At 36.1% G+C, this 23,336-nt stretch overlaps 1 protein-coding gene across 1 annotated transcript in view; it reads right to left on the bottom strand.

Annotated features, from left to right (window-relative positions):
* Positions 1 to 23,336, bottom strand: part of MRPL3 (mitochondrial ribosomal protein L3) — a 37,940-nt gene that overhangs the window by 788 nt on the left and 13,816 nt on the right. The window contains exons 6-9 of the mRNA XM_025882261.2: positions 22,621 to 22,681; positions 11,132 to 11,240; positions 6,258 to 6,335; positions 4,378 to 4,455 (exon numbers count right to left, since the gene is read on the bottom strand). Coding sequence (XP_025738046.1) covers positions 4,378 to 4,455; positions 6,258 to 6,335; positions 11,132 to 11,240; positions 22,621 to 22,681 — 326 coding nt within the window. The remainder of the gene's footprint in view (positions 1 to 4,377; positions 4,456 to 6,257; positions 6,336 to 11,131; positions 11,241 to 22,620; positions 22,682 to 23,336) is intronic.

The following is a 23,336-nucleotide window of genomic DNA, read 5'->3' as shown; positions in this document are numbered from 1 at the left end:
AGAGAGAGAGAGAGAGAGAGGCGCAGAGGGAGAAGCAGGCTCCCAAGGAGCAGGGAGCCCGATGTGGAACTCGATCCAAGGACTCTGGGATCATGACCCGAGCCGAAGGCAGATGCTTAACCATCTGAGCCACCTAGGCGCCCTCAATGTATTCTTTTTATTCCAATAAATTTAATTAATCCAATGACAGAAATACAGCCTTCCTCAAGTTAATCATCTCCTCATAATAAAATTACTGATTATTAATTTATATCTTATCCGTAACTTATAAATCTCTAGAACTACCCAACAGGATAAATTATATTTTACAATTACTACTTAGATATCAATTATATCCAAACTACGTGCCTAAAAGTTATTACTACCTAATTATTGATTTTATTATCTACTCCTATTACATATTTTTATTATTTTATTTTCTATCATAGATTAAGTTGAGTTTTAAAAAAATAACTTTTACCTAGTATTTTTGTTAGTCTTAAGTCAAAGGGCACATAACCAAGAATATCAAGTTTTATTAAGGAAATAAGCTTACATTTAACAAGTACCATTATCATTGACAAAATAAGGACAAAATAGTATTTAGCAAAAATAAAAATCCACACATCTTTATATTAACTCTATTAACTCTTTATATTCTAAAAATATGTTAATTATATCTGTGAATTCGTAAACCAAGGAACAGTTGAGATATTGATATGATCTAAAATGTTGGGCTTTATTTTTGGAAAACATTATTGGATTCTTTAAAGCTTCTGACATTCTACAGCTTTCATTCAGAGAGAAATAAAAAAAATTACATGTAATTATACACACAGAGTAAAATAAGGCATAATCATTTTGGCAATGAGAAATGAATAATTTGGTTGAAATTAAGTACACAGCTGCTAAGAACAGCTAAGTACAGAAAAACATCTATTTTAATCTCTCTCATTAAAACTGTTCCAAGAAATTTTCAGTAAGTTGCCCAGAAGAAAATAAACTCATTTAATTTTTTTTTCCAATTCACTAATCTTGGGTTGAACTTTAACTTGAGGAAAAAAAAGTCCTATTCTTTACCAATTTAAACTGTCTCAAAATTTAGAACTGAAGATAAAACCCAAGCAAACAACAAAACCAACAATAGCAAAACTTTCTGTGCTAATTTGATAAATGTGAAAATTTAGTCATAAATGATCTAAGTAGCAAATTCTCAGTTGCTTTTACATTTTGATAGATCTCTCCTCCCCGAGGAACATTTCAGATAAAAGCACTGTTTATATATTCTAATTGTAAATGCAACAGTACTATAAATTCATTGATTTGAAACATAAATGATGACATTTTATTTAAATCTCTTTTGTCTTGGCTCTAAGGCTGAGGGCCAAAAGCTTGCAACCCAGCTTTTACAAATGTGTAAGACTCTATAGTATGTATTTTGGTGCACTTAATCTAACCTCTGGCTTCCTTATTTCCCTACCCTCACCAAAACTCCCTCAACTCTCCAGCTCATTCTTTTTATATTTCTGTATATTGGCAAACCAGTTCAAATCCTTTGAGGAAAGGTGAGGGGTAGGACACACAAACAGACACACACACACAAACCAGGAAATCTAGAATAAATTTACAAATTCTAAATTAGGGAATAGGAATGAACATACACAAGTAATGATAACATACACTACATCATGTTGTAAACAAGTTCTTTTGGCTCTCTTAATAGATTTAGTGAATCCAAACAACAACAAAAATGCTTACATTGATTAAACAGGTTGGTCATCCCTAAGACTATCTTTACTAACTTTAGAATAAAAAAAGGTATTGGTAGCCCTGTACTCTGCGGGGTTGTGGGGGCAGGGTGCAAAAGCTCCTATGGGATGAGACAATGTTAAAGAGGCTGCCTGTCCACTGGGACGTGCCTCAATCCCCATGGGCAAGGGGGTTTTATCACTTGCTATGGAATCACCCGGAGGAACAGAAAAAGTGGGGTGAATGTTTTCAAAAAGTGTACCACACTTCTGACATTTAAAACACAAGCCCACAAAATACTCACTACACCCGTCTTTAATGTCTGGGACAGACATTTGTGTAAGGTTACAAAAGACACTTGTTTAGACACTCTATTTCAAAGATTTTTTTTTCAAAATGAGTTTTTAAAAATCAAAATAAGTTTTTTTTTTTTTAAGTTTACTTATTTATTTGACAGAGAGAGACACAGCGAGAGAGGGAACACAAGCAGGGGAAGTGGGAGAGGGAGAAGCAGGCTTCCCGCAGAGCAGAGAGCCCGACGCAGGGCTCAATCCCAGGACCCTGGGACCATGCATGACCTGAGCCGAAGGCAGACACTTAACGACTGAGCCACCCAGGTGCCCCAAAATACGTTTCTTGCAAATACATTCATTAGTGTGTTAACAGTTCAAAATGGACTAGACATTCTTTGATGTTAGTTTCTTTTTTTTTTTTAAGATTTTATTTATTTGAGAGAGAGAGAGAGAGAGGGTGTGCATGTGCCTAAGAGTGCACGGGGAGGGGGAGGGGCATAGGGAGAAGCAGGCTCCCCACTGAGCAGGGACCCGATGCAGGGGCGGGCCTCGATCCCAGGATCCTGGGATCATGACCTGAGCCGAGGGCAGACCCTCAACTGACTGAGCCACCCAGGAGCCCCTATGCTAGTTTCTTGAAATATATTTGGACTCCTCTTTTGGAATTGCCTTTGGTGTATCTTCTGAATGTCTTCAGTAATGGCAAGCCATCATTCTTTCAGAGAGCTGAGTTTTTGGAGGCAATTCTTTTGTTGAAGTAGGTGGAAGAGTACTAAATGTTGTTGCCTATAAACTGTTTCTAGCAACCAGTCAGAATATCACTGCACATATTACGGTTTTTCAAGACAGGTGACCTACTCATCTATACTGGCATCCAAGAAAATGCCGAGTGTACCTGAGAAGCCACAGCAGCAGTAAGGTGCAGCTGGAAAGCCAGCCTAGAACCGTGTATGCAGTAAAATGGGGAGAAAAGGGAGATTTGACAACATTTTGTCAAAATTTAAAAATTCATCTGCTATACAGTATGATTTCATTATGGGAAAGAATCATTTCCCTCTTTTCTCTTTTATTAGGTTATGATATTTATAAACATGCAATAAGCCTGGAATGTAGAGGGATACATTTAATTATGAAGCCAAAATGTTCTAAGAAGTACAATGACAACCTGCCAACCTCGACAACCTGTCACTGTGTCTATGACTAGGTCACTTGGAGACTGGAAACCCACTTAAATCTAAAAACATGCAAAGTAAAAAAAAAAAAAAAAAGCCAAAAAACTTGTAAGAATTCATAAGATGTATTTTTTAAGAAAAATGAGAATCCAGTCAAAAAGTTAATTGCAGAAAGGGAATTTTAACTACTGTAAGATTAAAACAAGTATCATACTTTAGACTAGTAATAGAATCTACTTTGAGAAATGAAAAGAATAAAGACCCAATCTGAAAAATTTGAGGTTTAAGTTTTAACCTATTTTTGTTGTTACTGTTAGAAAATTAATAAAGAATATATTTCTGGGAATAGCTGGTACCACTTCTACTATAAATTTATTTTCAGAACGGAAGATTCAAATTTCAAAAGTGATTTCTCATGTTATATTATGTTGGTCTAAATCCCAGGCAGAATATTTATTTTCTATTTTATTTGATAGGCGTAAGTCTGTGAGAGTGCAAGTTTTTTTTCAAAATTTTCCTGTACATTTTTCTGTTTTTGAACATAAAAATGAACATGTATATTTTTAAGAAAAACACTAAAAAGTATAATCAGAGCAATGCTAGTAACAATAATAATAATAAAAATAATAAATCTCTCCTTAAAATGTCTACCTTTTACCACCTTCCTTTTTTTTAAAGTTTTATTTTATTTTTCTTTTAGTAATCTCTACACCCAATGTGGGGCTTGAACACATCACCCCAAAATCAAGAGTCACCTGCTCTTCCAACTGAGCCAGCCAGGTGCCCTTTTATCACCTATCTTGTTGACTCTCTCACTGAATTTCCATTTCATGTATTTCCAGTGACTGTGTCAAAGTATTCTGTAAAAAATTAAGAGTTCTTTTTTGGAAGGATACTGATATTTTGGCAATAGTTATCCCAATATCCTTTTTGTATTTCTAAAAAGCCTCTAATTACTGGTCCTACCCTTTGTACAGGTTCACGGTTTTATAAACACAGGTTTTGGCTATTTTGTACAATTTTTTCAGTCAGGTGCTACTGAAAAGTGGAAAAAAATTTAATTTAGCAGATAATGTGGAGAAACAGTCACTTATCTTCAAGCCACATTTATGAGTTAAAGGAGAATTTATGGCACACATTCATGTAACCGAACAATGGAAAATAAAGATGGTTTACATACATACCTTTACTAGGCAATTTTTATGTCCAGGTACAGAGCCATTTACATAGATTATATTGTGCTTTGTGTTTATTCTCCATACCTAAAGAAAGAAATGAAATAGAATTTTAAGAGTTAAAAATTTGAGAATATACTTGTATTAAAACAAGCAATATGTTACTAAAAGCTGAGGCTATAAGTAGCCTATGAAGTAATCATCATATTGGCACTTCAAAATGTTGAATGAGAATAGGAAAAATTCAAATCCTATTGATGACTTGTAATATATGATTATAACAGATATGTCTTAGGGAAGTGGTAGCAAACACTCATTTTAAAAGATTTATTTTAGAGAGAGACAGCACAAGGGGGAGGGGAGAGGGAGAGAGAATCTCAAGCAGACTCCATGCTGAGCACAGAGCTAGACGTGGGGCTTGATCCCACAATCCTGAGATCATGATCTGAGCTGAAATCAAAAGTCGGATGCTTAACTGACTGCACCACCCAGGCACCCCGCAAACTCTCATCATTTTAAATACAAATGTGACTGAACAACCAAGACTGCTTGGATATCTCAATGGACTCTGCTGGCACCATTAACAAGTGGAAATTCAATTTTATTTTAGTTTTATTTAATACTAGCTTGCTGCAACTAGAAACTGGGGAAGCCACCTTTCTGGGTCTAATTTTCAAAATAAGTGTGCTGAGCAGATGGTCCTCATGTGGGTGGCCTTTCATGTGGAAAAAAGCTTATACAAATGGGGGAGAATGGTCAAGAAATGGTAGTGAAAGAACAACTCATGTGGGGGGAAAATCAAGTCTGACCCACAGCTCACAGCTCCTAGTGGCTAAATGTTAAATACCACGGAAAATGAAATATCGCACACATATGCACATGCAAATACACACACAAACGCACAGAAAATACACACAAAGATATAAATAGGTGATCTCTCATAGATGTAAAAGTAGTAGAAGGGAAAAAAATCTTAGATTTAATTACATAAAATTTAAAAAACTCTGCTGGTCAAAATTTATAAATAAAATGTATCTAGAATAGAGGCTGGAAGAACATGCACCAAAATGTTAACAGTGTTTATCTCTGGGTATTGTTTTTAGGAGGAGCTATTTTCTTCTTTGTACTTTCTATACTTTGAAAACATATACACATACACATATAAACATTAGTTATTTGTCAAATTCCTCAAATTACCAGAGACTGAATTTAACTCCCCCCCTTTAAATACATATAGTTATTTTATAAAGATGGATATATACCACAATCCTTTCTTTAGTACTATCTTTTCCCTCCTGTTTTGATGGTCTCCCTCTCTCCTCCTCCTCCACATCTACTTCTATCCACCCACACATTCGACATATAATCCAAAATACCCTGGCATGAAATTCCACTTTTCTCTGTGCTTATATAACGGCACAGTAACATATACATGGAGAGAGCTTTTGTTCATTCTTTTATAAAAGGATAGTATTACACACAATGCTTTGGAATCTAACTTTTCTCATGCACCATCCTGTGGAAATCTTCCAGATCAAACAGTAGATGACTACCTTTTTCTTTTCAGTGACTGCACATTCCATAGCTTGGGTGTTAAATGAACACACTACCATGAGTATGGCTACAACACACACACACATACACTCTTCAGGTACCAGAACACACACACACACAGTATGGCTACAACACACACACACACACACACACACACACACACACACTCTCTCTCTCTCTCTCTCTCTCTCTCTCTCTCTCTCTCTCTCTCCCCCCCTCTCTCTCTTCAGGTATCAGAATGACCCTATGCAGACACAGATGCCGTACATCCTCTGGTGCCTTTACATTCAGGTATTAATTTGACTATTCCTAAAACAGCCATTTCAGAAACTTACTTTCAGTCCATATGCTGTCCTATCTTTGTTTCCCATTTGTCCAGGCATTTTAGTTCCAGGCCAGACTCTGGCGACGTCCTACATAAGAAAACCAAAATTAGCACTTTTAAGTACTCTGAATTTCCAATAGCACTGATCAAATCGAAATGCAAAGCGAGATAGGAGTTATTAAAGTGTTTCATTTTTTCCTCATTCTGCTAGGCCCCAGTAAGGAACTAAATGTGGATTTAGACACAATTACCCCAGATGATTTCCCTTCTAAATTAGAGCAACAAAATAAATACAGGCTAAGAAACAGATGTGGGAGAAAAACTGATTAACAAGAGAGTAGCAACTTCGCTAATACTGGTTGAGAAGTAGAAAAGAAAAAAATTACAGAATGTAAACCCACATCACACCACCACTCAAAGAACAAACTTGACTGCCTGGTCTGTTTTCACTAACCTTCTGCATTAACTGACTTAATGGACTCCATCTACACCCCCGCTGCTGGGATGGTCTACTCTTCCACCCTCGCTTTTGATGTTACTTTCCTTCACCGGAATGATTAAAGGACAGAGTTGGTTATTGGAATATTGAGTTTGTTTGTCTAGCTCTGGTTGTCTCTGATTCACATAAATCAAACAGCTTCACATGGTCTCTCTGATTTTGGCTTTGATAATGGATAATACTGTCTCTAAAGAAGCAAATTTGAATTACATCTAAAACGGGAAAGCTTCTCATGACACATGAATTCCTGGAACATAAACACTTCTGTGTCACTACTCTGACATCAACAGGTAAAACTCTCAGTGGAAGTAGCTCATCTTAGTATGAGAGTTGGTAACCAACTCAGGTTAAAAGACAATTCTGTGTGTTATGGACTAAATATCACTCTTATTCATTCTACAGACATTCTCTGTGATAGGTACATCTTGCTTAGCATTACTAAAAACGGACTCTGCCCTCCCCAATTAAATTTACATTCTCATTAGAAGTACACACTCCATGAGAGACAATGGACTCTGAGAAACAAACTGAGGGTTCTAGAGGGGAGGGGGGTGGGGGGATGGGTTAGCCTGGTGATGGGTATTAAGGAGGGCACGTATTGAATGGAGCACTGGGTGTTATACGCAAACAATGAATCATGGAACACTACATCAAAAACTAAGGCTATAATGTATGGTGACTAACATAAAATAATAAAATAGAGTTAAAAAAAAAAGTACACCCTCTTAGGATTAAAAAGGTATTGACTAGTAATACTTAACAGCAGTATTTACAAACACAATGGTGCATTTCATGACAAATAACTAACTTGAGTCATAGTAATAGGTTCTTCTACATGCCTAATTTTAAAAGAGCTTTATTGAGGTATAATTCACATACCATAGATTTTACTTTTTAAAGTATACAATTTAAATATTTTACTATATACAGGGAGCTGTGTATGACCACAAGCAATTTTAGAACATTTTCATCAATCTAAAGCAGAAATTCCAAATCCATTAGTAGTCACTCCCTCCAACTCCAGCTCTATGCAACCACTAATATACTTTCATCATGAAGATTTGCCTAGGATGGACATTTTATGTAAATGGAATCATACAATATGCAGCCTGTGACTGTTTTCAAGGTTCACCCATGTTGCAGCATGTATCAATACTTCATTCTTCTTTATTGCTAAATATTATTGTATGAATTTGCCATATTTTAATTATCTATTCATCAATTTATGAACATTTGGGTTGTTTCTATTTTTCCGCTATTTTGAATAATGCTGCTATGTACGCACAAGTGTTTTGTGCATGTTTTCACTTTTTCTGGGCATATACCTAGGCGTGGAAGTGCTGAATCATATGGTAACTTTACACTTAACATTTTTAGCAACTGCCAAACTTTTCCAAAGCAGTTCTTATCATTTCCACATACCTATCAACAATGTTATGAGGGTTCCAATTATTCTAAATTCTTGCCAACATTTGTTACTGTCCATCTATCTTTTTAATTCTAGTCATCCCAGTAGGTGCTGAAGTGCTAGCATACTGGGTTTTGATTTGCATTTCCCTAATGGCTAAAGATGTTAATTATTTCTTCATATGCTAATCTGGCCATTTGTATATCTTCTTCGGAAAAATACCTATTCAAATTCTTTGGATTGAATTGGGTTATCTTTTTTTTTTTTTTAGACTTACTCATTTAAGAGAGAGAGAGAGAAGGAGGGGGAGAGCGCACAAGCCCACTTGCAGGAGCAGGGGGAGGGGCAGAGGGAGAGAGAGAATCTCAAGCAGACTCTTTGCTGAGTGTGGAGGCGAATGTGGAGCTTGATCTCAGAACCTTGAGATCATGACCTGCGCCAAAATCAAAAGTCGGATGCTTAACCAACTGAGCCACCCAGACCCCAAATTGGGTTATCTTTTCATATTCTGGATTATAAATTTTAGCAGATATATGATTTGCAAATATTTTCTTCCATTCTGTGAGTTGTCTTTTCATTTCCTTGATTGTATTGTTTGCAACAGAAAAGTTTAAATTTTGATGAAGCCTAAGTTACCTGTATTTTCTTTTGTTACTTGTATTTATGGCGTCCTATCTAAGGCTTCGCCTAACCCAAGGTCATAAAGAGTTACTCCTATGTTTTCTTAAAAGACTTTTATAGTTTAGCTCTTAAATTTACGTCTATGATCTACCTAATTTTTTAACAATTTATTTTCATATAATTTATAACTGCATAATTTCACATTCATAAAGAAGTTGCAAAATGCAAAAAACTCCCATACTCTTTACCCAAATTCACCAAGTGTTCACATGCTGCCCCATTTGCTCTACCATTCACTCTACCTCTATATATGCACATCTTCCCCTGTACTATCTAAAAATCTGATGGCAGACATGATGCTCCTTTACCTGCAAGTATTTCAGTGTGTATTTCTTAAGAACAAGAATATTCTCTCATATAACCACAGTACAATTTATGAAACTCAAAAAATTTATTATCTAATCTGTAGTCCACATTCTAAATTTTGCCCCAGTAATGCTCCCCCAAGTCCAGGATCCACTTCAGAATTCTACACTGTAATTAGCTGTCATGTCTCTTTAGTCTCCTCAAATCTGGGGCAGCTCCTCAGCCTTTGTCCTTCATGATCTTGACATTTTTGAAGCCAATTATTTTGTAGCCAATTATTTTGTAGATTATCACTCACTTTGGGTCTAATGTTTTCCCATGATCAGATTCAGGTGATGCATTTTTTGGCAGGAATCACCACAGAAATGATGATGTGTTCTTTTTTGTCCTTTTTGTCTTCAGTAGGTTAATCCACTCTAAGGCTATTATCTTTCCCTTTGTAATTAATCGATGAGTTGTTTTGGGGACTCTGTATATAAACTCATCTCCATCAAGTTTTCAGCACTTGTTTCAGCATCCACTGATAATTCCTGGCTGAATCAATTATTCCTACGATGACTGTCAAAATGAAATTCTAACTCCATCATTCCTTCTACATTTATTTGCTAATATTATACTGCAAAGAAGAGCAGTCCCTTTTCTCCCATTTATTAACCTATCCATTCACTTTATGCATCTGTACCAGTGTGAGATCATCAATTCTAATTTTATTCCATATTCTGTCATTTTTTACATTTTCAGATCAAACCGTCCCAAGTTTTACAAGTGGGAGCTCATTTTAGCTGGCTGCTGTGTCCTTTTCATGTGCCATCATTTTTAAAGCACCTTTCTTTCTTCCTTGTTATTTTAATTTCTAAAAGAATTATTTTTTTTATTGAGGTCTGATGGATATACAGCATTATGTTAGGTTAAGGTGTACAAAGTAATGACTCGATATTTGTATATATTGTGAAATGGTCACAATAAGTCTAACATCCATTATCATACATACTTACAAAAAACTTCTTTTCTTGTGATGAGAACTTTTAAGATCTATTCCCTTAGCAACCTTTAAATATGCACCACAGCATTATTAACTATAGTTACCATGCGGTACATTACATTCCTCACTTTCTTGAACAAGCTATTTTGGGTTCATCTTATACTCTTCCTGCCCCATGCATGAAATGGGCCATTTCTCCAATGAGCCCAAGTTCCTTTCAGTGGGCAATGATATTTAGAAACTAAGATCTAGGCCCTAGGTGTGGCTCGCTGCTATAGAATATTTTTGCTTTTAGGTTCTTTCAGCAGAGAGAGCTAAGGAATAAATATACACACACATACCTATATCTATTTCTCTTTATGTACACATACAGTAAATGTATATGATGGATACCTGCAATCTGAATTCAATACTACAGGGTTTGTTCTAATTTCCCTCCTTTTCATACCTGAATATCCTTTTCCAGCAGTAAGAAACTTGCTCCCATTATCAATATATTTACTTATCCATTCGATCCTACAACTTAGAGAAAATTATTTCAGAATACAAAAGTCCTTCTCCATTTTCTGTGCTCTTATTGTTTGTGTCCCCATTTCCTCTCTACTACTTTTCCCTTGCACCATGATACTGTCCTTGACAATCTTTCCCAACTGTCTGTGTTAAGGCAAAAATTAATTTGTGAAAGAACTGGTTGGGTAGATGGAAGGACATTCTAATCCCTGATTTCTTGCAGCTGACTTCAGAGGGTAGGATGGGAGACAGAGATGGAAATGAGAAAGAAGGCAGGAATGAGAATACGGGCTGTAAGTATAGGGGTTGTTACTAAATGATTCAAGTCTGGTTCTGGAAAGTAAGTGAGGCCAGGACCCATAAAAATGTGACAAGTACTGTGATCCACCTGGAGTCAGATTAAAATTATGTGACCTGATCCCAAGGACAGACTAAAGTACTCTATGTGTAGAAGCTGAATATTTAGCATTAAAAAGGGGACCACTAAGTTATACTTACACCAGTTGAAATAGCTCCAGGTCTCCTGTGGGTTTTTGTCTGACCATGAGTAGCAGGCTGGCCTTTAAATCCCCATCTTTTCATGACGCCTTGAAAACCTTTACCAATACTGAACAAGATAAACATTAGAATTTACATAATAAACAGAGCATAAAATATTCCCAATTGTGCATTTTCTTAATATTACCTTAGAGTTTTAACAACGCTGCTTATCTAAATACCTAGGAAAAGCTATGCAAGAGAAACTGCAAATGAACATTTCTTTATCTACGTCCTAGTTTGCATCCCTTCCTGGAGCCTCATTCCATACAACATGATTAATTCAAGATGATGAGACAAGAACAAGTTAAGCAAAGGGAGTTCTTTCTGAGCAGGGAGTTTTATCATCATAATCCTGTGAAACAACATAGTAAAAGTAGTAAATTTTTAGATATTCCCAAGTACTCATAACTATGGGGCAATCATTAAGATCCCCATCTCCTGGTATTCATGCCCTTCGGTAATCACCTCCCCTGGAGTCCGGGTGGACCCAGGAACCTATGTCTAAGGAATAAACTACGGCAAAATGGTAAGATGTCACTTCTGACATTAGGTTATAAAGAGACTATGGCTTCCAACTTGGCACACTCTTCCTTCAAGGCTCTGAAGGAAATCAACTGCCATTTCCCATACAGTGTCATGTGGCAAAGATGTCTCCAGCCAACAACTGTGGTCCTGAGGCTTGCCAAAGGCCACATTAGTGAGCTCGGAGGCAGTGCCCCCCAGGTTGAACTGAGATGACTACAGCCTTGACGGCCTGATGGCAGCCCTGTAAAAACCTCTTGAGCCACAGGCACTCAGCTAAGTTGTACTGGGATTCCTGACTATGGAAACTGTGAGGTAATAAATGTTCGTTGTTTTAAGCTGTTATGTTTTGGGGTAATGTGTTAGGTGGCAGTAGATAATATAACAATAAATAAAACAATAATGCCCTAATGCTGGACAAGTTTTACTTTTATAAGATATCAGAAACATCTTGGTCTCAAGGTTTGAATAGGAAGCTCACAGAGAAATAGAATCAGAAACTAGCAATTTTTTAAAAATCTAGAATTTCAATTTTTAAATGAAACCGCTCTATTTTCAAATTCCACTAACTAGAGAAGCATTCTGTGATACAGGTAGAAAGCGGAAAATACTAAGGTTCAAGAATTATTAAAGTTTGTCTCTGTCAAATATATCAGTATGAAGATACAATAAAAGGGCTAGAATGGACTGCAAGACTGTACCAGAGATATTTTTATACTCTTAAGATAATACCTTCTTCGCGTTTCACTAGATAATATGTCAACCTATTTTTGTTTATTTAAGATTTTATTTATTTATTTGACAGAGAGAGAGAGAAAGAGAGACAGAAAGGGAACACAGGCAGGGGAAGTGAGAGAGGGAGAAAGAGGCCCCCCTGAGCAAGGAGCCTGACGCAGGACTCGATCCCAGGACTCTGGGATCATGATCTGAGCCAAAGGCAGACGCTTAACAACTGAGCCACCCAGGCCCCCCGAAGTCAACTTATTTTTAATGTCATATTTCCAAATCTAACAAAGCTATTATAAGACAGCACCCTAGTGCAGGCCACTAACAAAAAGGACCAAAAGCACAAGATAATAAAAACCACGTTATTTCCACAAGGACTTTGCTAAGCATTTAACAAAGAATTATCAGAGAGTAATGGATTGAAGTAAGCCCATACAAACAATTGTTTTAAATAAGTCAAGAATTCAGCATAAAAACAATGTAAACTATGTGTAGAACCTAACAACAGATTATGAAATTCCATGTCAAAAGTTACTTGTATATGAATAATTTAAATGTAATTTACATCATTTTCTTCACATTAATCAACTGAACCATCACTTATGGTGTGCACATAATTCTGCTCTGCCTCCAAAACTCAAAATAATGCTTATTCCTGGTCAAAGAGCTAAAACAGTAATTTAACATGTATTAAATGAAAAACCCACTATAAATTTTGCAAGGAGATTAACATCTAGGGACAGGAACCATAATAATCAAATATTTTACTGAAAGTTTGCTTCAGAAACTTAAATATTTCTAGTTAATGCTGAATTTTAGAACACATTTGAAAAATAAAAAGCTTGGCAATTTAAAAATAAAGAAGAAATACCTACAAAGTCATTTTATCATACGGATATTGTCTGGCCAATAACACTTTAAAGATAAAAAGAGGGGACTGGCAACACTTAGCTAAACTGAACATGTTTTAAAAATACCACACTCTAACACTGGCCATTCTTGGTAGAAAGTTTGCTGGTACCTTCTGAGTTCTCAAATTGATTCGCTCTACTTAGAAAGAAAGACTGCTAGTGTGTGCACCAATAAAACAAATGCCAGGTAAATTACAGAAGACAATTTAGCTCATTTTAAGAGTAAATGCTTATAAGATGAAAGTGGTATCCTGAAAGGGCTAATTATCTGTCAGCTAATTACAGACTGTTTTTCAATCTAGCTCTAGAATGCCTCATGTTGTTATACTGGGTACAATGGGAACGTCTTCAATAAATAACCTTTAAACAAAAGGATAAACGGCATGACAAATTATTAGCTTAATTCAGATTATGGAGAATAGAGTGCACCTGTTGATCCGTGGGTGGTTCAGGTAGCTATTCTACTAGGTCTTTCAGTTGTCACCCAACATGAGAACAAAAACAAAACAAAAGCCAAGAAGAGAACTGATCTATACTTAGCATACCCAGGCACACTTCAAATATAAGGTTTTCACAGGTCACATAAAAGAAAACCTTTATATAACAATGACACACAGCACGTAGCACACACGCTTTATCTCCCCTACCCCTTTCCTGCTGCAGTTTTTAGTTAGCAGAAAAAAAGTCAAATAAAGGAAAATTCAAGTCAGAAAGAAAACAATGTGAGAAGTTCCACATTTAGCGAGACAGATCAGAAAATTAGGAAAACATAAAAATATATTTAGAACATCTATACTTGATAAACCAAAAATTCATTAAAAAACTCAGAGATCTTATTTAAATTTAGGAGACTCTATTGCCCTTGTTTCAGTCCATTGCCCCTGCGTACATTTTAAGCTCAGGAAGGGCAGGGGATTATGATTATTTAACCCTTGTGCCCAACCTAGAAAAGTCAGAGTTATTTTGTTACTGGCTATAGCTGCGTCTTAGGAAGAAAGATAATTAGTTTCCTTTATTTTGTCCTGTAGTTTTCAAATGTTGTGTAATGGGCATGCCTTTTATAAGGTTTAAGAAGATGGTATTAAGAAAAGGGGAGGAGGGGCTTAAAGGCATGACAGTCATAAGTATCTCAAAGAAGAAAATGCTTAATTTCATGTTTCCCACTGCATTCTTGAAGTCTCTAGAGATTACTGCTATGTGAATTTCATTCCCTTGGTATGCTGCGTCAAAAGCACTAATGTCTACCCTCAGACACACAGGTTTTAATACAAACCCATCATGAATTTCCCCATTTTGTGGGAAAGTGCCCTTGACTGCATGATTCTAGATATATTTGTATAGGGGATAAAACAAAATGTCCAAAGGTGAAGAGTGCTTTCAACTTGATTCATTCTGAGTACTTGGAGAACTTCCCCTAAAATTCTCATCACTGAGGCTTTCCCTTAACATGGGCTTCTTTTCTCTCTCTCTCCTTGGTATCCCCTTTCTCCACTTTGTTAATTCCCAAATCCAAAGCCTTTTATTAAAATAACGTTTTATTATGAAATAACGTACTGAAAAGCAGAGACTGGTACAACGATCCCTATGTACCCCATTACCCAGGGTCAAACATTATCAACTCAAGGCCTATTCTGTTTCATCTATTCCCCTCCTCTGTAACTCCAATGGATTATTTTTTAAACAAATCCCAGATATCATATCATTTCATTCAAAAATATTTTAACATGGGTCTCTTTTAAGGATCCTTTTTAAGAACAAAACCACAATACCGTTATCATAATCTAAAAAAATTAGTAATTCTTTACTATCAAATACCTCGTCAGTATTCAAATTTCTATGGCCTTTTTTAAAATAGAAAGAGTAGTCCTCTATTCTTCATGTTTACCACCCTCTCCCCCATTAGTCTCAGTCATCATTTCCTCCCTATTTTCCTGCTTCCCTAATGCTCCTTGAGACCTTCCTTTCCCTTTGCTGCTACATGAAAAGATGGACTTAAGAGACCCGTTGCTGACCCTCTTTTCAATACAGTTTACATCAGGGGTTGGCAAAGTATGGCCAGCAGTGGCCACTTGTTTTTTAAATAAAGTTTTATTGGAACACAGTCTTCTATATTTATTTACTCATTGCCTACGGCTGCTATGGACCTATAATGGCAGAGTTGAGTAGTTTTAACAGAGAACATAATGCTTGTAAATCTCAAATATTTAGTATCTGGCTCGTTGAGAAAGTCTGCTGACTCGAGCCTATTACTAATAAGCCGGAGTTCCACAAAACTTGCCCTTTGGCAAGAATTCTGCTACTATCCTATTCCACAGAGGTACTGACCATAGCCAACCAGAAGTACCCTAGCCATTCAATTATAATGTTTCAGAAATAGAAACTTAACGTCTCTCTTTCTTCCTCGCCACTAGAGTGACATTCCCAAGATGACAGCCTTTTCACACAAGCTGTCCCCTGCTTTAAAAAGCAAAACAGCAACAACAACAAAAAAAAGCAAACTAAACCATAACCTTGAGTGGTTCCCAGTAACTTCTTTAGCTTGGGGCATATAAGGCCTTTTATGACTGGGTCCAGTTGACCTTTCAAACACTGCCCATCACAAATCCTCATTGTAGCAGAATATTCTGCGAACCCCTAAGTATGCCACTCTCTTTCCTGTCTTTGCTCATTCTGTTGCCTCAGCCTCACACGCCCATCTCACTGCACTGTCTTTCTACTCTTACCACGAAAAGAGAACCGAATGTGTTTGTCATCAAGCGTCACATGGGCTACAAAGTACTTGATTTTCTTTATTAAAAATAATCAAAATCCATACTGTAAGTAGAGGTTTTTGTATCAGAACCATTTCTAAATTAAGCTTTCACATTCTCTCTTTAGCTGATTTAAAGCTGTAAAAAGTTTAAGTCACTCGTACATAATCTCTCAGAGAACCAGCAACTAAGTACTAAATGGAAGAGAGGACTCTTGACTTCTCTAAGGATGCCCCATATTTTTATGGAGATGAGGATGGGAAGATGAAGAAATCATTGGTTTAAAACCAGCTTCTCTATGGTTAAACACTGAATACAGGGAAATGGAGATTCACATCAGGTTCTGGCCAAAACCATGACTGGGTTGCTTCTTTATGAAGCTGAACCACTGAGAACAGATTAGAGTAAGATGGTATCTTTATTTGTGAAAAAGTAATGTGGAATATTACAAATCAACAATCAAAAGAATTTCTTGAAGGATATAATTTAACATTACTTTGCTATGTTTTAGATTCAAAACACCCAAAAAGATTTCAATTAAAAATTTTTTTTCTAGTAAACAAAAAAGGGCAATTTTTACTAAAACAAATTACATGCATATAAAAGGCCCTATTAGCTAATTCATTATCTCCATCAGGATTAGCTTTTAATTTATGACAAACTAATAAGGCACAAACGTTTTAAGCTTTAATTATAGCTTATCATTTCAACAAACTCATGCAGATAGATATTATCTACCTACTTTCATCTCCACACATCCCAAGGATAAAGCATCTCTCTGAAGACCCCTGTAAATTCTGGGAGTCAATTTCTACTGATTCAGTGTTGTCTAAACCTATTTAGTCAGTGACGTACAGCTCCTGAGCCCACAAGTAAGGCATGGTGGAATTTTTCAGTTGCTTTGTGTTCTATCACATTTAGTTAAAAGCTGGCATGGGATAGCTGTATAGCTGTTACTTTCTAGGATGAGTTTGTGACAGCATGACCTGAAATGTAGAATGCATTCTGTTTCTGTCTAAAAACCATAAACCTCCCATCAATATCTGGGAACATTTTTATCAACAAGTGACTGCTAAGAGTGCATTGCTTATAGCTTCCCAACTTCAAATCTAGCTTATTCAATAGTACAAAGAGCCAAATGTGCAGTGATTCCTTTGAGTCCCCCTAAAAAAGAAAGCATTTCCTGGCTGTCCTAAATAAACCCAGAAAACCACAACTGTTGTCCTAAGTTCAGTGTGCATTTCTCAAAAAAGAAAACTCAAATAACTAAAAAATTTCATAGTATCATGGAAGGACATAACAGTTTTCTGCGGGTTGTCAGCCACACCACTTTCTTCAATAGACCAGAAGACCATACTGCCGTGTATTGTTGAATCTACTGTTATGTCTTACTTCTTCATTAATATAGATTAAGAGTGAGTTATATCACTTGGAAAACAGGGATTATTTTTTGTAAATAATTTTTTGGAACAAAAGGAATCCTAGAAACCACACAGTCCCATGCCCTTATGGTAAAGACAATGAAATCTACACTCAGACATGTTAAGCCACTTGCTCAAGGACAGATCCCTGGTAAATGGAAGCATCTGGCCATGTTTTCAACCCAGGTCATACTGCCTCTTGGGAAGCAGTTTAGAGCAAAAATACGAAAATGTCCAGCACATCGGAGTGGCATGAAGCTATTTCAAAGGCATCCTCATTACGCAGTAATGTCTAGATGCAGCAGGTACTATGCAATCTTAAAATTACCCAGAATGCTTGGAAAGCTACAACTTTGCTTTACAAGTCAGTCTTAAGGAGGCAATAACTAGATATATTAGAAAATCCCACAATAGAATTCCTAATGACTTCATGTTTTTTGTTCATTTTAAAAGATATTTCCTATTGAAAAAAAGATTTTCCTTCTAAAATCTGAAACAAATTAATAAGCAGTAATACCAACAATAGTGATAGTAGCCAATACTCCTGAGCATTTAATATGTGCCAGGCCTTGAGCTAATAGCTATCTGTGCGTTATCTCATTCAGTCTTTACAACATGGCTATGAGGCAGGTCCTACAATTATTCTCATGTTAAAGATGAGGCAACAGAGAGGTTGAGAAAGCTATCTAGGTCACACAGCTACTGAGAAGCAAAGCCCATGCTTTTAGCCATTCCCTATACTGCCTCTCAGGCCTTAATTTTGCTGGTTTTGAGATTAAAAAAAAATGCTATTTCATAGTTAAAAGTGAGGCTATTATAAATGATTACTACACAAATTTTTAAAGCAAAGAACAAAATATAACCCTAAAACACCACCCTCCAAACTCTCCTTTATCTTGAAACAGACATTCACTTTTGACTGATTTAAAAAGGATTAGTTTTTATAGAGATGATTTCCTTCTACACTTAATCACTAGTTTTGAAAACTATTTCATTACTGGGCTTAAAAATGTACTGCTTTGAATAGTAAATAAAGTAACTTATTAAAAATGACATAAAACTGGAAATGTACAGGGCTAAACAGCAACTGTATCCTGAAGGCAGCACATGCCTTGTTTTCCCCTCCTAGTGTTCGAGCAAACATCCGCTAAACAGAAGAACAATGGGCTAGTGGGGAAGGTTTCTGACAGAGGGAGGGACTGGGCATAGAGCTCAAAGAGTCTTTGCTCTTTTAAGAATCCACCTGGCATTTTAATCACCTTAAGACTTTGATGGGCAACCATATTTCTGTACATAATGTGATATTTTAATGAAAGAACCCAAATTAAACAAATCTCAGTAAATGTGCAAAGGTGCTCTACCAGTCATCTAATCTCCCCCACTCCTTTCATTTCTACTACCAGGGATAACATTATCAAGTTAAGTGCCTATTTTTCTATTTTGAGACCAAAGGGCAGTAAGAATTGAAAGAGCACTGACAACTTTAAAGTAATAAGATTATGTCTGAAAATATATGGGGTGTCCTAATTAGCCCAGACTTGGAGACAAGGTTGTTAGATTATCCTTTACCCAGAAAGAAAAGACTCTTTTAAAGTAGCTGAATGAACTTTTTCTGACTTCAATGTGGGCTTCAGAATTTAAACAAGGGAATAAATAAATAAATTCCAGACAACCAGAAAAAAAAAAACCCTTACTTCAGGTATGCCACTGTCATGACTTCAAAGCTTAATAAAAGACCTGCCAGGAAAGTGCACCACACCCACTGTTAGGGAGATATCACCACCACCGGTATCCTTCAAGTCCTTTCAGACAAAGACCTAACTGTTTCCCCCTAATAATGCAGAGTGCATTTTTACAGTTTTCTTTTTGTTCATTCTTTCATTCTTTTGATTTCTTTCCTTTTTTAAAAAAACCTACAACATATAATAAAAGCACCATTCAGATTCACCAGAAAACAATGGGCTATGTTGAGGATAGACTCAACAGTCACACCCTATCTCACACACTCTTTATATATTATCCATAGCTGTTTCCTCCTCAAAACTGAGAATGAGAGGAAGGGAGAACGCTAGACCCTAAACCATCATCTATTAGAAGTTACGCTGGAATGTAATTGCCATTACAGAACAAGAATAGAAACTTTAAAAGGGTGCTAGGGCAGGGTGTGAGGGACACATGATACATGCTAGTCTTAAAATTTATTTAGAATGATTTACACAAAACTGTCATATTTCAAAGACAGGGCTTTATTAGCTGTTAACAGAATAATGCAACTAAAAAGTTATTCTGCTAGAATGGTTTTAAATATTAGATGTAAAAATCTTTCCCATTAATCTAAATTGAATTTAGATTCTCAAACCCTCTGGATAAAAAATTATTTTTGTTATAAAAGTAAAAATTAAAATGAACTCTGGTAAATATGTATTTACCTCACACTCCAAAGTAACACTGGTAAATACTTAGTTGTATAGAGAATAATACACAAATTTGGCACAGGTAAATTGTTATCTTTCAATGCAAGCAGATTTCCCAATGCAATTATTAACAGAGAAACATTTAAAAATTTTAGGGAAGTCTTCAAGAAGAAGCTGCTACTGTTGGTCACTGGTCACCTTAAAAAAATGCAGATAATTTCATTCTCAAAGTAGATTCTAGTAACACTTTATTTTTTTAAATTACATGGTATTTTGTTTTAAATTTTCTTAGTTATTTCTAAAATATGTTTAGTTGAGCAATTAAAATTGAAGGTATAAGGTAAAAAAACTTGAAATACTCAAAATAAGTGTAGATGTAACAAATATAATTATTACAGTATGAGAAAAATGAAGAGTTTCAATTAGAGACTAATTTGAGATTTTTCTTTTCTAATGGAAAGATGACGAAGCCAACTGATGACTAAAGAGACCAATTTTCAGTTTTATGCTAACTAAAATGTGAGTACTAACTAGGCCTACTTTTATTGACAGTTATTTGAAACTGGATTGATTAAATTTGCTTGCTTTAAAACAGATGTTTCAATGTTACAATTTGAGCACAGGTTTAAGGAAAGGAAGGGATTAGGATTCTAAGCTGGGTAAAGGAGTAGGAAGGAAAAGCGGTTCCACTGGTGAGCCCTTGACTATTCTCCAGGCTAGTAGTTCTCAAAGTGTGGGCCATGGACTAGCAGCATCCACATCACCTGGGCACTTGTTAGAGAAATGCAAATTCTCATGTATTAGTCAACAGAACACTCTATTGCAGCCCACACAATAGTGAGGATCTTCTCAAATGAAGGTCCTCCCTTCTCCAGAGTTGTATGGCAACTACTTTAAATCCCAGGGCTATTCTCCCAGCTCTTATCAGCTACCTAGGCCCTAGGCTGGCACCAGGCTTTACAGTCTTGTTTTCTAGGTACATGATCTTAAAACAAACTAAAATACTTTCCTTTTCACTTTATACTCACAAGAAGAAGGATGAAGTTTTTAAAAATAACTTTTAAGAAGCCAGAAACCCAATAGTAGCGTATGAATGAAAGCATTTGCTGAACACAGGCATCTGAAAAGCTTGGCTCTAATCCAAGCTAGTCACGAATCCCACCACAAAGCATTTGCTAACAAAGTTCTCTGACTTTGTAGGACTTCTCAGAATATCTCATATATTCTGTAAACTATGTAACAGAATTCACACACTATTACCTCTATGCAAATTAACAGAATTACTGAGGTACTTTATTATATGTAATAATTAATTCAGAAATTAAAAAGTAAAATTATCTGATTCACAACACACACATCTCCCCAACTAACCAAACCAAAGCTTTCCAGCTCTAATATTCTGAGTTCTTGACAAGGGAAGGTAGAACAAGAAAAGTTACCAAGTGATTTTAGAGGCCCCAGTCAGTAGGAATGAATCTGCAACAATCAGGATGCAGGAAAAAAAAAAAGAAGTCCATAATCTCTTTTTTCTAAAAAGAGGACCCACTGTATTGTCAATCTATCTGACTCCACTTCTAAACAGCTAATCAAAGGTAAGGGCTGTTTGCAATGGCTCATATTTGAAAGTAGGCAATAATGGGGTGGAAATAAAGTGTATCTAACCGACTCCATTAAGGAAACTAATGCTGGCTCCGGTTTCCTTGGATAAAAGCTCTTTGGCTCAGTCACTGTGGTTGTAAGACAATCCCAGAGCCCATGTGGACCGCTGTCAGAATTACATAGGCTGCAGACCTTGTTGAATGACAAAAAAGGAGGAAATCAAGGCACAGAGAAGTAAATCATCATCTGTGTTGACAGAACAAGAAACAGGAATAGCCAACAGCTGATATTTGGAGTTTAGTTTAGCCTAGTCATGCAGATTCTACTAACATATACTGAGCAATTTCTATATAAACAAAGGTAAGGGCTCAGTTACTTCATTCTCTAGTGAAGTAACCTTAACCAAATTTTGAAAAACTGCTTCTCCTCCCAGTCTGAATATGACTCAAAGTCAGCATTTCTGTTTGTGTGACAATTAAGTGTTGATTTCTCCCAAATTAAACCCTTGTTTCAGGATAAAAAATATCTTGTTTTTATGAAGTCTCACCGTCTCACTTGTCTAGTACTGAGAGACAATGCCATGCTACCAGAGGCTTAAGGTGTAACACTACTTCTTCCTGCTTCGGATAGGCTCTTAACACAGTTAACAGAATGTTTTACAGTTACCCTAGGGGAACCTTAAGCAAAACAACCATCACAAACAGTATGTTTCCTAGAGTTGGAAAGAACCAGCATTTACTAGATGACACAATCTCAAAAGAACTCCATAGCATTGTTCATTTATATATCACCATCAAATGATATATAGCCTTTGGTCTTAAAATAGAAGTGGGCCCAACCCACAAAGAACCTAAGTAATGTGACCTTTCTTGTAGTCCCATTTCAAGAAGCATACATCTCAGTTTCAAACCTGTAACTTGATGTTCACATACAACTAATTCAGTGCTATTTAAAATCTAGTATAGTCAGTAACATTATAGAATTACAAATGAGAATAATGGTTATCTTTATTCACTGCCTTGAAAGACTATACTTTCACTCGCTCCATTACGTTTTAATATATGAGGAAAAAAAAAGGAAAAGAACCTGTTAATGTGGACCTACGTTTTTGCTGTGACATCCACATACTGTCCTGGGCGAAAATGAGCAGCATAAAGAGGGGTGCCTTTATGAAAAGAAAACAATCGATGAGAAATTTGTCAGCCCAACTTCACTAAACATAAACTACATCTAGGAAGCCTGTCAGATTTCAAAAAAAGTAGAAGATTCTTTTCACAATTATAATTATTAGAAACATCAACAATAAAATAATAAAACTGTTCATCAAACATGCCTTAATTGACTGTACATGGGCTGAAGAACAATATGTCCCAGGACAAGGCAAATGGTGCTGGAGTCAGGCTAACAGACCATGGGTAGCTGATGGGCTTGTGCTTTCACAGAGGCCAACGTGGTACTGGCTGAAATGGGCAATTCATAAGACAAACACAGTGTTCTTGCTGGTAAATACACAATGATGATTCTTTGTTGTTTTAGTGAATAATAATATACTGACTTAAGACTTAAGATACCTTTCCTATTTCATATAACAAAATAAAAACAAAAGGATGACTCAAAAAACGCTGCAGCTGGATCAAATCTTTTTTAACCATTAGAGATAAGTTATCCAAAAATAGGAACTTTTAACTGTTTTGAACCCAGGTCCATTGTATACTGGGCAGTGATTATACTGTGATATCCACATATATCAGATTGTTGGTAGATTGGTCACTGTGCCAATAAATTCCTGTTGTTCCAGCACATGACCGGATAATTTTGAA

The sequence above is a fragment of the Callorhinus ursinus genome, unplaced genomic scaffold (assembly GCF_003265705.2).
Source record: "Callorhinus ursinus isolate GAN/ISIS: 27379988/994484 unplaced genomic scaffold, GSC_fseal_2.0 scaffold1, whole genome shotgun sequence".
Classification (NCBI taxonomy): Eukaryota; Metazoa; Chordata; class Mammalia; order Carnivora; family Otariidae; genus Callorhinus; species Callorhinus ursinus.
The sequence above is the reverse complement of the archived record's forward strand: the minus strand, read 5'-3'. Positions and strand labels throughout refer to the sequence as shown.